The sequence below is a fragment of the Oxyura jamaicensis genome, chromosome 1 (genome assembly GCF_011077185.1).
Source record: "Oxyura jamaicensis isolate SHBP4307 breed ruddy duck chromosome 1, BPBGC_Ojam_1.0, whole genome shotgun sequence".
NCBI lineage: Eukaryota > Metazoa > Chordata > Aves > Anseriformes > Anatidae > Oxyura > Oxyura jamaicensis.
In genome coordinates, this window is record NC_048893.1 from 111,188,533 (window position 1) to 111,203,903 (window position 15,371).

A 15,371-nucleotide genomic window follows, 5' to 3' on the forward strand; every position below is an offset into this window, starting at 1 on the left:
ATTTATTTATTTATTTATTTATTTATTTATTTATTTATTTATTTATTTATCTGCATCGCTGAAAGCAGATAACTGGAATAATCTTACTTTCCAATTGTGAGTAAATTCATCTTCAAAAATCCATCCAAAGCCTCACTGGGCAGAAGCAGTGGGAACTCTTGAGTGGTTCAGCACTTTAGAAAATCAAGAGCCTTATTCAAGGCTCTAAGCAGAGATTTAACAATCTAACCTGTGGAACCCTTTTTATTTTTTATTTTTTTATTTTTGGAAAATTTCAACCTGGCCCATTTAAAAACTCCTCTGGCAGAAAGCACCAGTGATTTAGTTGGCACTGTAAAGATTTGCTACGCACTTTTCCTATCTTATTAGAACCAGTAATGGAATCCACTTACTTGAATTTCTTTGGATCTGAATACATACTATTGAATAGTTTATGAAGTTGAAATCCAGAGGTTAAATTCCTGTCTACCTTTCATTTCAACTTTATAACTGTAGCAAGCATATTTCCTTAAAACTTGTGGATTCTAAATCACAGAAAATAATATTTTTAATCTCATTGATATTAAAAACAAAACCAAAAGCCACACACTAGGAATTCAACCGTAAAGTTATTAGACTACTTGGATGATGAAATGAAAATTAAGAAAATAAGAAAATATTGGGTTTGTAAATAGAATGTGCCTTTATTAAAAAAATAAAATAAATAAAATAAAATAAAATAAAAAATATTTTTGTGTAATTTGTTAGTTCTGCTAAATGTTTATAACAAACTAAAAACAATCAGTTTCATTAAAGACTTTCATTGAAACATTTTCAAGAGAATAACTTTCTTGGCTAATACTACTAACAATACATACATTCATTCTTCTCAGTATGTAGCAACCCCTTGTGCATGGGAATGACTTTTTGCTGTGTATCTATCAGACAAGGAAAGGGTCTGTCTCTATCCTTTTTCTATATTTTCCCTCCAAATTAGCAGAAATAACATGATTTTTTGATGTCTACCTAGACATAAGGCTTCTTACTATTTAAGCTCTCTAATGCTGTACTTGCTGCAGGTACCTCTGTCCTTACAGGTGTATAAAATATGCTGAATTCATCTTATAAGTTTGATAAAAAGAAAGTGGGGGCTGTCACCTCACCATTGCAGAGCCCAGGATGATGAAGAGGGTAGGCACATTCTTTATATAAAACATCAGTGGAACAGCTCCAACACTTTCAGTCTGGCATGCATTTGTATGGTCTACTGGATCACATCTATAATGACCATTAGATGGATACTGTGCTGCCTGTGACCCTTCACAGAGCTTGCTTTTTGGCTGGGGCAACCCAGCCTGATGCAAAGTGCAGTGAAGTCAATGCAGAGACTCAGCACCTTAAAGAGACGGAACTGGGCTGATCCAAAGCCAGGACAGGAAACTCTGAGGAAACATAAGAGATACCCTGTTTGTTGCCTTGAGTATTTGTTTTGTGTTTTGGAATTTACTGACTAAAGCTGCATGGAAGAAAATTGGCAGCCAGAGACATTTGCCAAGTTGCGTTATTTTGGTAGTATCAGAACTCCTGAAATAAACCCAAAACTCCAGTGAGACTTTTGTGTTCATGTCATAGCCTCCTTGAACTCACTCTACCCAAGTGTTCAGGATCAACCTGGACTGTCAGACCTGCTGCAGTCCTGTTTAGTAAGGCATTTTTTTTTGTTTAGAACATGATATGTCCAGTTCTCCTTCCAGTTTCTCCACATCCATCACATCACATTCCTCTCACATCCATTTTCTACCTCTGTAGCTCATTGGATATAGTTGATACAGTTCTGACTTACTCCAACTTAGGAAAAGAGGAAAACTCAACAGACTCAAAGTAGAGTCCAACAGAAACCCCCTGAAGTTTGAATTTCTTCAAGTGGCCACCATGCTATATTTCCTGTCGCTGAAAAAAGTATTAACTGAGGTGGCAACATCCATAAGTTAATCAACCAGATAGAAGCATAGTACTGTGTTCCACACTCTAAAGCAGCTATTATGTTGACTAACACTTTCAATAAAAACACACTTCTGAAAATTAAAACACATCATATTTTGAGTAGAGTGGACATGAAAAAAGGAGCCTACAGATGATTCGGCTGGAGTTTGTGTTCATTAGGAGGGTTAATACAAATGTTCCTGATTGTTTCTGTTGTTTATGAATCTCGACCTTCAGAACAGCGCTGAAATGTGCTGTCTCCTAAAGATGTTCCCTACCGATATGACACACACTTTGCATTGTTTCACTGCACACAAGCATTAATATCCCAGAGGTAACCCACCCTTCTTTTAACGGCTGGTGACAGGTCCAATGGCTGAGCAAAAATCAGTTGAAGGAAAGGGAAGTCTTGTCGGAAATGAGATTAATCTTGTAACGAGTGTTCAGCCCTGATAACCCATCTGTGCAGAGAACTGCTTTAACTGGAGAGCAATTAACCTTCACCTGACAAGCTCTGTCCAACCGTTATAAACAACATTAAAGGCACAGGATCCCCCTCTTTTTCCCCCTTTATGTAGACTAAACAATCAGATTATGAATTCCATGAAAACGGTCCATGCAACTGTGCCTTGATGACAAATCACAGGAAAATTTTTTAAAAGGTAATGGCTGCATGGAAATCATGAAAAAAAAAAAAAAAGTGTCTAGCCATCACTTTAGTACTTTAGTGAGTTGCTCTGATTAGTAAAAATTGAGCATTTCCAAGGGAATACCTTACGCATGAGGAAAGCTGAAGTGAATATGCCAAAGACTAACAATAATAAAAATGTATGCAAGTAGATAAGAGCTGGCTAATCAAGTCCCAGGGACATTCCTTTCAGGATGGAGTATGTACTTCCCCAACACTGCTGTGAACACAAAGCCAAGGGGCAACTTCCTAAAACTTCGTCACCCATGGCCTTGTGGAAGGTACTTATCACAACTAGATTCAACTGGAAGAACCCATCTTCAGGAACTGGGCTTTTGGATCAGGTCCCCGCAGGACCAGATCTTCTCTCTGACAGCCAGTGTTCCAAGCAATGTGTTCACTTTTTCTTTGAAGAGTCATTAAATCCACCCTGATTCCCAGCCTGATAGACCAAAACACAAAGTTAAACATCTGCCCCTCCCACAGTAGCCTAAGGGAATAACTGAACGTGGGTCTGTTCTTCAAAGATGAAAAGTAATGATCTATGAGGCGCCACAATAGCAAAGTACTACACAACTCTACAGGGAAAGGCCGAGATACTGATCTCCGTCACAGTGGCAGAAACCTGGAGTGACTCCATGGGAGTCATTGGCAGAACAACGAACAATATTTGGGCTGAGCTCATGAATAACTTGGGTGAAAGCCTGTCCCTAGTTAAGCCATTGGCCAAATATTTTTGACTTCATTTTGGCCAACTTCACCTCAGGTTTCCTAAATCCTCATTCGTTCTATTCACATGCCTGAAAGCAATTACTCTGAAGTTACGATTAACAGCGGAGGTTTTCTGATTTTGTTTACTTTTCTTTTGTTCTAGGTTTCTCTTGTTCTTACCAGAAGTTTAAATGTACAGCTTAGTCATGGTTTTATTTCTGTGTGCAGTGAAGCAAAATTTCCATTTCAGTTATTTTGGTTGAATATATGTGTCAGTGTGAATTGCAAGAGATGGCCGTGACTCTTTAAAATCCAGAACATGTTATTTGTTGGAGAAGTACACCTCAAGTGCTAGTGAAAAATGTATTTTGTTTTATTATGCATACAAATAAGGAAAGGAAGCAGGCAACAAGCATGAAGATGTGGGAAGGTTGCTTGATCTTAATTTCACAAAATAACACTGTATGTTGAACCATTTCAATTTGCCATATCATAAATTTCAATTTGCCGTATCACCTTTAATACCATTGCAGAAAAAAAAAAAAAAAAAAAAAAAAAGATATTTCATAGTCCAATGTATTGGTTCTAAACTTTTACACAAACAGATCTGTTGTGCTGTGGCTTGAATGTTTAAATAGTAACAGGTAGAACATTACCTTTATATTAAGCATGAAGGGCTTATATCTTTTCAGTGAATTAGACATTAACAGATAGGAAGTTCCTATTGAAAGCATTTCCTGTATTGGTAGTCCCTGATTTTGGCAACTTATCTTAGTAGGAAATGAATGCAGGAAGTATCTGTCTACAGACTCTTTATCATCAAGGTAATTGCTGTGGCAGCATTTTACTGTTTATCAAAGTAATAAACATATAGTCTAAAAAAAGATGTTTTTCAACTTTAAAGAATGAAGTTTAAAAAAAAATCTTATGGGCTAGCATTGTCTTTATGCAAAATCTTCCATGTAGAATTTATATGCTGCCACTTGTTTCTCTTCACACAACTGTAATCAGGGATTTGTCGCATGAAACATTCCCCTTTCCAAGTGTCATTACAGCTCCTATAACCTAAGGAAGAGCAGTGCAAGTCCAAACGCTTGTAACTTTTTTCCCCAGTTATAACACTGTTTCTCTGTATCTTGCTCTCTGATCTCTATTAATTCAGGTAGTTCTTCCACTTCCCGTAAACAGCTACTCACCACCCCATCCTTCAGGTATTTGCATATACCCAGTCCTTGTAATTTGTTATTCTATTTCCTTCCCATCTTTCAGGCACTGCTTAACCAGACAAAACATGAATTTCACTCAGCAAGTTGGATCTTCTCCTAGTGTGAAAGGGTTAACATCAGCCTAGTGACACCATCAGCTGCAATACACACTCCAAATAAATATACCATGCAAGTGAAGGGAGACATTGAATCATATGCCTCCCTTGCATTTATTAATTTCCAGAATCTCATTGAAAGACCATTTGTCTGGTCCGTTGTACAGGGATGATCACTTGGTGTGTCCTTCAGACTAGCTTTAGAAAAATTGCTTTACCTCATCATTCTTTTTTTCTTTTTAATGTTTTGATTGTCATTTTATTAATTTTATTTTGAAACAAATTAGATTTATGACAAGATAATTACCAGAGTTGGTAGTCACTTATTCAAACACAGTAGTATTTTGTTGTTGCTGTTGTTTGCTTGCTTCTTGTTTTTTGTTTGTTTGTTTGTTTTTGTTTTTAATTACTAATATTTCCTGGTTATTATCAACAATTAACCAATGTCTAATGGCTCTAATAATGTTACTATCTGCACAGTAAGAATCATCAACCTGGTACCTAAGCATGCATGGCAAGGAAAGAAATAACTTTACAGGATTGCAAGCTGAATCTCCTGATTCAGACTGGGATTTGAACCAGGGTTCCTGAAACAACTTCTCCCTCTGTTCACGGAGGTGAGCTCTATATACAGTCCCTCTTTTAAGAGTGGGGTGAAGGGGATTAGGGGAGTCAGGGAATAAACTGAGCGTCACAGCACTATCCAACCTCAGTCAGGCTTGTTAGCAACATTTTAAATAAACCCTGCAACCATAAAGACAGATACATCCTTTAAGGAAATAATTGATTCCTTTTTCCAATAAGTGCTTTGGAGTTTCTGTATTGTTGTCTGTTTTAAACACAGGAACATTTCTTCTATAATACACAAACAGGACAGCAGGATGAAAAGCAGAACACATGCACATTTTGTCAGACCCTTGGCTTTTTATTACTGGCAGCGTGAAAAAATGCTGGCATTTCTCTACTGTATAATTATCTAACAAAGGAAATTAATTTTTAACTAGTTAATAATGAATCTGATAAAAATCATGTTGCAGTCAATGGATTTTTTTTTTTTGTTAATTTGACAAGGTTTGGAACTGCATGTGATACTCCCTACTATATCACTTTTACTTTGCTTAAATTGGTAATACAAGTAACACAAAACACATTGTTCTATTTCTTTTCTCCACTTTACTGATTTTCAAAATAATTCTGCTGGTTTGGTGTTGAAATTTACATTATGAAGCCTACTTTCTTGTGAGTGAACAGCATTATATATTTTTACTGGATTATAAACTGTCACATGGAAAATAAATATCTTATTTTGGCACTAACATTTGTTAGAAATACTTTTGTATTTATCTTTCAGCAACTCATTCTCCAAGAGCATTAGATTCTTTAAATGTTATTTCTGAAAGACCTTTTTTAACTCATGGACCTTACTGAAAAACATTTTGTTAAGAGATAATATAGTTCTGGTTAAGAAAGAAACAAACAAGCCAACCAACCCAGACAGTCAAACATACGCAACTTCCAGCTGTTGTTCCTTGCCTGGGGACTTACTTCTGGAAAGCAAGACCCTTATATTGGAGCTAGTTATGGCATATGTAGCCACAAACCAGCTTGAGTTAAATGACTGATGATTAAAAGCAAAATAAAATAAAAATCCCCCAAATATCTTCTGTTCTTGTATGACTATTTTTTACTCAAAATTTTACATTTATGTTTGAGTCAGAAATAATGTTTTACCTGGAAATAACTACAGGTCTGACTCTACCGCCTTTATTGGAACAAAATCTTGAAATTGGTGGAAACTTTGAATTAAGAAGATCAGGCTAAGTGGTTTAAGCCACTTTCTCTACACTTGTTTTTGATTCATCAGAGCTCTTAGATGTGCGCTTGGCTTTAAGAAGGTAGTGCTATAACACCAAAGCCAATTGAAGTATTTACAGTCTTAAAGTTACGTACACCATTGAATCATTTCCTAACTGAGATGAGAACAAAACAGAAAAATCTTCAATTTATTATTATGATTATTTTTATTACTTATTATTATTATTTATTATTATTTTAAATGCAAGGAACAGAAGTACAAATCGCTGTATTAGTTCTATTAACCTCAGTGCAGATGCAGTCCTCTAAACAAAGACTTGAACATTTCCATATGCCAAAAACAGGGTTTTTTAAGTGCTTTCAGCTTTCCTTATTTGGAAATATTTGAATGAGTACTTAAACTTTAAAAAGAAAGTGAGAGAAAAGTCATGCTATAGAGAGAAGCACAGTTAAGATTTCTCACCAAAAAAATAAATAAATAAATAAAATCTTGCCACTATATATTCCTTTAATCAGTATTTCCATACACTTTCAAGCTTTAGAAACTCCCACCCTTTATCAAGGACAGACTTTTTCTCCCCGAAAACACAGCTTCTACACAAACATTACATTAGAAATCAATAATGAAAGGGGAACATGCACATATTTAGTAGTAAATTAGAGTAAAAGAAATATTTCCAAGTGTAATCAATTAGTCTTTCTAAAGTCAAGATAATGTACTAAATAGCTTTTCTAAAAATAACTGTAATTGTACTGGCAAGCAGGGAAAAAATATAACAAGGCCTGCTACATGGCAAGGAAATATAATTCCAGTTGTATTTTTCTATTTCATGTTCTTTCCTTCACTATTGGATAATGGCAAAAACCAAAATGACCTTCAGGATAAGTATTTTTGCTTTATTCCAAGGTAAAGTTTAAGTAATTTTTGCTTCATTATAAAACAACAACAACAAACAAACAAACAAACAAACCACACCAAAACAAAACACAGAAACAAAGATAGATGCCTTATTCAGAAGCCTTTGATGTTTTCTAAAATTGTGTTTGCTATAACTAGCGGGATGCTTATAATTAGCAGTGCTGTACTGATTCAATAGTCTTCAGCTTCAGGGCTCTGCACCTCTGTGTTACTGCACACATCTGCCAGGTGCTGCTTGTGCCAGAAGAAAACACGTCACCTCAGCACTGAAATCGACTGCTAGACTTCCCCCTCTTGAAAAAGCCCTTTTTCAAGCCTTCAAATGCCAGAAAAATGGCACATTGAGATTAACTCTACTACATCAGGTAGACGGAAGTGAATACATTAGAAATACAAGCCTCCTGACTGTGTGCAGAAACTCAAACACTGCCTTCAGAGGCGCAACCCCCCTTTCCTCTCTGCAATTTCTTAAGCTGTTTCCCAGGGAGGCGACTGTGCTCCAGTGACACAGTGGGGTCCCTGGCTGAGTGAGGTGGCCCCTCGACTTGTGGCAAGCTATCTGGGAGGTGATCTGCTCACCTGCCAGCTCACATCATGGAGGAGCAGAAGGGGCCCCAAAACTTACACGAGTGTTTGGCTTCAGCAACCAGCCCCAGTTAAGCCAGTCCAGCTTCTCATCAGTCCTGAATGCAGGTTTGTGATAGGAGAAGAAAGAACTAAGCAGCATTATTGGAGGCTACCTTTGCATGTGTGTGAATCTGGTGCAATTTCCACCTGGTTATGAATAACCACAACCCAAGAAGAAGTAATGACTCCACGGCTTCCCTAAAGACGAGTGGATTCCTGGTGCAGAACTCCCCACAGGAGGCTTCCCACCTCCCCTGGCCACAGTGTGGTGGCTGGGCTGCCCCTTGCTGGCAAGCAGCACAGGCCATTATTTTGAAATTGCAGAAACATCAGCGAAATCGTATTACATAACTGTATAGCAAAAGCACAAGCACCCTTTTGGCCTTCAGATGGAAATTCTTTATTTCAGAAACCTCTCAGTTAAATTACTTCTTTATGTACTCAGTATAGAAGAGGAATTGAATCTCTTTGGACTGGCTTAGCCTCATGTCAAAGTACATTTCCTGCACCTAGAGTGCAAAGCACCTGTCATTTCTTTCCAGTCATTTTACACTTTACACTTGCATAAATAAAATCCTTGCTTCAGAATACAAGGCCTTCCCAACCCTTTGGGTGCTGAAATCCACAACAATTTGGGGTGCAGACTTCACTCCGTGGGGTTCACACTCCCAGATGAGGAGACAAAAATGTACATTTTTCTACTCAGGAGGCTTTGGTGCCTGCATTGCATTTACAGGTTGCACAATACACAACTGCACACAGTATCTTCTCATTATGCTGTTAGGTGGAGGTGAAATAGCAATGATGAGTTTATAATCACTTACCTATTACAATTAAACAAATAGAAAATATCATATATATATATATGCTCCTCAAAGCATACGTAGTATCTAATATCATTGTGCCATTATTTTTGAAGAAAAAATTCCCATCAGCACTGAGTGCATTCTGTTTAATAGACACCAAAAACCACATTACCCTCTCAGCACATAGCTCTTTCTTTCAGCAATGCAAGACTTGTCTCCCTGAGCTTTGAGATTTTCATAGAGAGCCTGATCCTGTCCTGTCCTGTGTGCTCTGAAATGCACAGTGAAACCAAAGGAAACTCAGCTGTTTCAGGAGCTATTTAGCAAAACAGATACTGGACAGCAATGCAGAGTAGATTCAGATCTTTGTTTCTATAGATAGCCTCTCAAAAGCATCAGCGATTACAAAAATAGAAGGTTCATTATTCTTCTTAACCACATCATCTTCAGGCAAGACTTTCAGAATTTGAAAACAATAACAAATAGCATCCTATGATCTTTAAAATGTCAACAACTACGCAGAAGTTACTGAGAAATCAAACTTCAGCTCCTCTTAGCTAATGGCCAGCATCGCTGCCATTCCATATCTCTTACTAAATCTCTGGCATAATCAGAAAAGTATAAAAATACACAATACCATGAAGAAAACAAATACCTTGATCCCAAATCTGATAATACAGTGCTGATGAGACCTCACTGTGCCTCACATGATGTTTTGCTCTTTACGCAAAATTAGTTTCACTATCGCAAAACATTTAGTTGAAGTTACACTTCTGCAATTAATCACAGCTATTGTTATATCTATAACTGCTATCTGTTGCAAAACAGAAAGAAGCAAAAGCTCCAATAGATAGACATTTAGATTTACTCCAGTTTCTAAGTGACACAACCTGAAAAACTCAGCAAACCAATTTTTAAAGCAAAACAAAACCAAAAAAAAAAAAACAACAATGAAAAAAAAACACAAAACATGCACTGAGATAAATTTATAAGCCGACATGAGAATTTTATTGTCCGAAAAATTAAAAGAAAAAGAACACACCCACAAGATCTTGCCGCCACTATAAAAATAACCTACGAAAAGTCTTGAGTATCAGCCTAGAGTTTCTAGAAAAGCACATCATTAACATCTGCAGGACATGGAAAGAAGAGCTGGTGCCCCTCATTCCCGCTTGCTAGTATTTGTGTCCCCATCAACACGAGAAACATTTAAAAGTATCCAAAAGGCTAGTACTCTTAGGAACCCTTTTTTTCCTTTCGGTGCACACCCTCTCCCCTTCTGGCAGTCCGCAAACACATCCAAGTTGTCAGAATGATACCTACAAGAAATTTCAGAAGCTCTCATAAAAGGGCTTCGCATATGCAATCCACAGCACTGAACAGTGAATTTAAAAAACCCAATTTTTTTTCCGAGTTTGAAGTTTTTAAGCCTTGCGGATGGTTGGAGTAGGAAAAAGGAAATTTACTAGGCAGTACAAAGGAAATCTTGTTGTCCTCTATTGTGGCAGTGGGGGTGTTGCCCAATTCTAACTTATCTAGGTTGATAAAGGAAACCAAAGAACACGCTACTGAAAAAAATTCCAACAAAAAGGTACCTCTTTCTTACCTTAATAGTGCTTGCCATAATGTGATCAAGATTATTGATCGCTAATAATTGCTAATAATAATTATTGCTTCGCTCTGACCAGAAAGAAGTTTTGATGAGGTTGTTTAGAGCGGATGAGATTGTGCTAACTCTGGGAAATGAAGTCAGCCAATGGCAGGAAGAGGTTTCTATTGGTCCTGGCCACTGCAGCTCGAAGAAACAGGATATTTGGGAGTGAAGAGATAAGAGTCCTAAAACAATGTTGTTTTTCTTGATGATATGTGACTAAAATCTTTTTTTTTTTTTTTTTTTTTCCTAACAAAAAAAGTCTACTGCCTGTGACTGACTAGGCAGGTGTGATCTGATGTGCAGTAAGTGTTACATGCCACTCTGAGGCAGGATGCAGATGTCAGCTGAAATGGGCCACATTCGGCGCGGGTTTCAAGCAGTCTGCTCACTGGGGAATTGCTGATTCAGGGCCACAGCTAGAGTGGGTATAAGCGGGTGTATCTCCAAATATGTTAACGTAGTCTAGTTGGCTTACACTGCATCTATATTTATCCATTACACTCATAACTGGATCCTTGGGCTATTGACACTTTCTAGCCTACCAGATCTAGCACGTTTGTTCTTAGACAAGACGTGAGTAGATTGGTGACAGTAATTTCTTCTCGATACCTCTTTCTCACTGAGGAAAGGAAGCCACAGAAAGGCATGCATTTCTTAAACAAATGTCTGAACACCTTAAACAGTCTTACATTGTTCACGCTCTTAGATCAGTTGGTTCACAGCTTTTCCTGCTGTATCCATGCATGAAAATCAGATGGTGATTCCTTTCCTGGTTTGAACATGATAGCCATTTTTTATACTGTTATATATTTACTTGTCCTTTTGTAACAGTTGGCCACTACAGGGCACCCCAAAACTCCAAGCTGTGCAATAAATAAATAAATAAATAAATACTGTCCCTGCCCTAGGCTCTTGCTTAGGAGTGCTGAACTCAAAAAAAAAAAAAAAAAAAAAAAAAAGAGAGACAGAGAAGAAAAAAAAATAAGAAGGAGAAGAAGAAAGAATTTCGGAATGAGAAAGGCAAAGTCTTTCAACAGTGTCAGGCAGTACATAAACACACACACAAAGATCCAGTGCTGGCACAACCCTCCTGTTCTTTTAATTCTTGCAGCATTTTCTGTTTTTGTCAAAGACATGAGAATGTAAAGATTGCAAGCTTTCAGCCAGGTGACAAAGCTTGCGAAGAGGACTCTCAAAAATGTAAAGAAAAAAAAAGTCAGAATTTATTACTTCTTAACTAGTCTTGTAATTTTTAAAAGCTCTTCTGATTGTAACTGGCTTCTGATTTTTCAGTACCTCCTATAGCAACATCAAACCATTGGACATTTTATTTGAAAACACTGCGGCACTGGGTAAACAATTCCCACTGCAACAGGGTCCTGCCCTCTGACCAGGAACTCTCATGGGGTAAAAAAAAAAAAAAAAAAGAGTAAGAAATAGTGATGGCTTGTAGTAGCATTATTTAGTAGAGGTAGATGACCTCATCTTTTCCCAATGCCTTCCTCTCTTGCTTTTTATGAAAAGGAAACCAGAGTGTTTTTCTGTACCTGCTTTTGACTGCCAGCAATTGGTATGCACTTTTTCCAAACAGTATACACTGACAGAAGTGGCAGTACCCTAAGTCCCAGTTCACTCTTTTCCTCCTATCCTAACCCAAAGAAGGTGAGAGGTGGCCATGCAGTCCTCCAGAGCAGTATCTGGAGGACATGAAGCACTACCTGCCTGGCCCGAAGGTATTTGTCCTTCAGGCGCTGGTCCACCTTATACGAGGCAGGGCAGAGAAAAACCATCCATCCCTGCTGATGGAAATGGTCCCCTGAGGACCACGTGTTGCAAAATCCCAGGACACAGCTTTTGTGCTTGCACAAAAAGCATAGGACCAGTGCAATAGGGAGCTGGCAGTTATAGTGTGTCACCTAGCTGGGCCTCTCTCCCTGCTCATCTCCAGCTGCCTTGAAGCCCTGGGGCCTCCTCAGCCAGCCCACAGGGCTAAGGGAAGCCTCAGCACCCTCCAGATGCTAATGGAGAGACTGAGGGCAGCAGGTGCCCTGCTTTTACTCTATCATCTGGGCTCTGAGATGTCACAGGGTCTATCCCCCTGTACAAGTTTAGCTTGATTTTATAGCTCACTTCAAGGAGCTCTGGTTTCTTCCTTTGCAAAGACGATTTCTGGTCCCTTCCGAGCAATCCAGAGTCAGCAGTGCTGTGCAATAATTTATGTCCTCTATGAGTTTATTCATATATATTCATTTATTCACATATAAATCCAGTGTTACACTGCTGAATGTCTTCTTGAGGCCTACATTCATCAACTTACTGTGCTTCTGCAGAGTAGGTAACTTCTGGTAACTTTCCTATTTTCATTATGAACAGTAAGAAAAGAAAGCAATTTACAGTAATTGTATTTCATGGGGATGTTGATTTCCTCCCTTTTCATCTCCAAACAATGAGCAAGTCAGCCAAAAGATTAGAACCTTTTTCTTGACATTTCAAAGTGTTGTATAATGTTTCAGCTGGGTGACTTCCACTCTAGTTAAGCCCATAATATTTTTTTTTCTTAAATATATTGAGATGCTTGAAGTATCCAGCTCTCCAGTATCCAGCTCTCCAGTGGGTGGGATCTAACAAATTCATTCACAATCAGGATTTAGTAATGATTCTTCTCCAGCCTGTCTCCATATATACAAACCTCTTGTTGATTTCTGTAGGGCTTTTAGAAGCACAAATCAGGCAATATCAGACTCTGCTGAGCTCTATTATTATTATTACATGAATTTTACAGAGCCCACAGCTTGGTAAGGATTTTGCCATTTTAAACTGGCACACATTCTGTGCCAAAGAATTCAATGAAGTTTATTTGACTTTCAAGCCAATACCCACAGGCAGATTTCTGAGTGCTTACTCTTATGTTGATACAATTGTGAGGCAGAGATTTGGCATAGTAAAGAAAGGAAAATATTGGGTTATCAAATCACCATCATCCAGTTGCAAAAGAAAAATAGTACAAACACTTCTACTATTATTCTCTTTTCTGCATTTTGTTAAGATTAAATAGAAAGAAAATATGCTTTTGTTATGTTAGGCAACTATGCGCTATTGTCTGTAATAATGGTGTATGAGTTTGAAAAAATGTGTCTTTGTCAACAAACAGAACGAAGACATAAAAAAGTATTAAAGAGCATTAGAAAGGCATACAAGCAACCCAACACTGCTTTTCTGCATAATTTCTCCCTCAAGCTTGTCATCTCAATTTGTCTGGGCTACTTTTTTGTTGATTTTTTTTTATATTCAAGCCTGCATCTAGAAGCCACAGAAACAAAACACTGCCTTATCTGCTTAACACTACATATGTGCTTAAGTTTATTGATCAAAACAAGATTTTTACATATGCTTTAACGTAACAGCTGTGCACTAGTTTTTTTCCTGGATACCGAGAGGGTAAAGCACTGCTTTGAGTGCTTTCCATTTTTAGGACTAAAGAGTTCCCCCTTTAAAGTTTTTCTGCGCTGGAGACCAAAGACAGATTTAGTCTGACCATTGAAAAGAAGTGATTAGATTGGGTCCTAAAATAAGAAGACAAATTTCCAAAGAAAAAATTGTGCTCATTGAAGCCTTTATGGGATGTAGCAGAAGTATGTTCAGTATGTGTGTACTCACCTAACGACAAGTAAAATATTTCTGAAGCAACCATTTTTCATGCTATTAGAAATGATCCTACTAACTTTACAAAACAATCAATTTCTCATATTTTTTATATCATATGTGCTGGAGTGTTAGGATGTGGGAAATATATTACAGTGTTCCCTATGTAAACAGCTCTGCAATCCATCTTGCTGTCTGGGAGGTAAACCAAGAATGTTGCTCCCAGCACTGGCTGACCAAGAGGTTAGAGGCAACTTCTAATATCCTCACTGGAGCCACTAGGTCTTTTATTTTCACAATTCTATTCCCAGATAGCTTCTTTCCTTTTTACTCTCTCAACTGCTATAGCACTGCTAACATGGCCTTTGTCCCTTTAACTGTACATACTTCTTTACACTATAAATACCTCTCTTGAAATTCAGCTGAGTGATCTGAGGGCACGTGTCTCATCTGTTACACTTAGTTTGTGTATATACAGCATTTGTGGGTAGGCAAGGCAAGGCAAGGCAAGGAAAGGAAAGGAAAAAAGCAAACTCTGTTCCTCTTATCAATATTCCAGGCAAAAAAAGATGTTCCACTTTAGGCAGAACCTGGTTTCCAGTCAAAAAACTTGACTTCAATAAAGGACTTTGCGTTGCTTTTTTTTTAAAGTAGATTTTAAGAAGCTTAGGGAAATTAGTGCTACTTCATGGCACTGTAAAGGTCTTAATCCTCTAAAAAAGATGTAGCATTTTGCTTAAATGTAGCTCTGAATATTTTGTTCAGCTTGGTCATGCTCCGCTTGGTGTGTGAGGGCCAAACAAGCTCTTATCAAGTTTTCACCACACGCTTCAACGGGACTTCCTCCCTTTAATTCATGGCTTTCAGCTGGTTCTGAAGAAAATGTCAGCAAATCTGTTCACAGAGGGGGAAACTCTCCCCTCCCCACAAAGAAAGCTCTCACAAACGGTCTTCCAGCAGGGGAACACACAGGGGTGCCCAGGAGAAGAACAGTTTCATAACCTGCCACCAGGTGCTGAGGACCAGCAGCCTGGGCAATGCTCTGGGGGGTTACTGACTGTCGTCCCCCATCCTCGGGACAGCTGGAGCTCCAGAGATGCTGTGGGGATTTCTTCCTTCCATACCTGAGGGGGTTTGATGAGGCATCCAGGACTGAGGGCTCAGGACAAGCTCCACCATGGAAAAAAATGGGGTCGTGTTCCAGGGTGACCCACGGCTGTGAGGGT

At 38.2% G+C, this 15,371-nt stretch overlaps 1 protein-coding gene across 4 annotated transcripts in view; it reads right to left on the minus strand.

The window, feature by feature from the left end:
• Nucleotides 1-15,371, minus strand: part of ERG (ETS transcription factor ERG) — a 108,786-nt gene that overhangs the window by 53,548 nt on the left and 39,867 nt on the right. Inside the window, exon 1 of one of the 4 annotated variants that reach the window (XM_035315773.1) lies at nt 10,456-10,603. The exons of the other annotated variants lie outside the window; for them this stretch is intronic. Coding sequence (XP_035171664.1) covers nt 10,456-10,473 — 18 coding nt within the window. The 5' untranslated portion in view covers nt 10,474-10,603. Of the gene's footprint in view, nt 1-10,455; nt 10,604-15,371 lie in introns of those variants that run through there. 4 annotated transcript variants of the gene reach the window in all.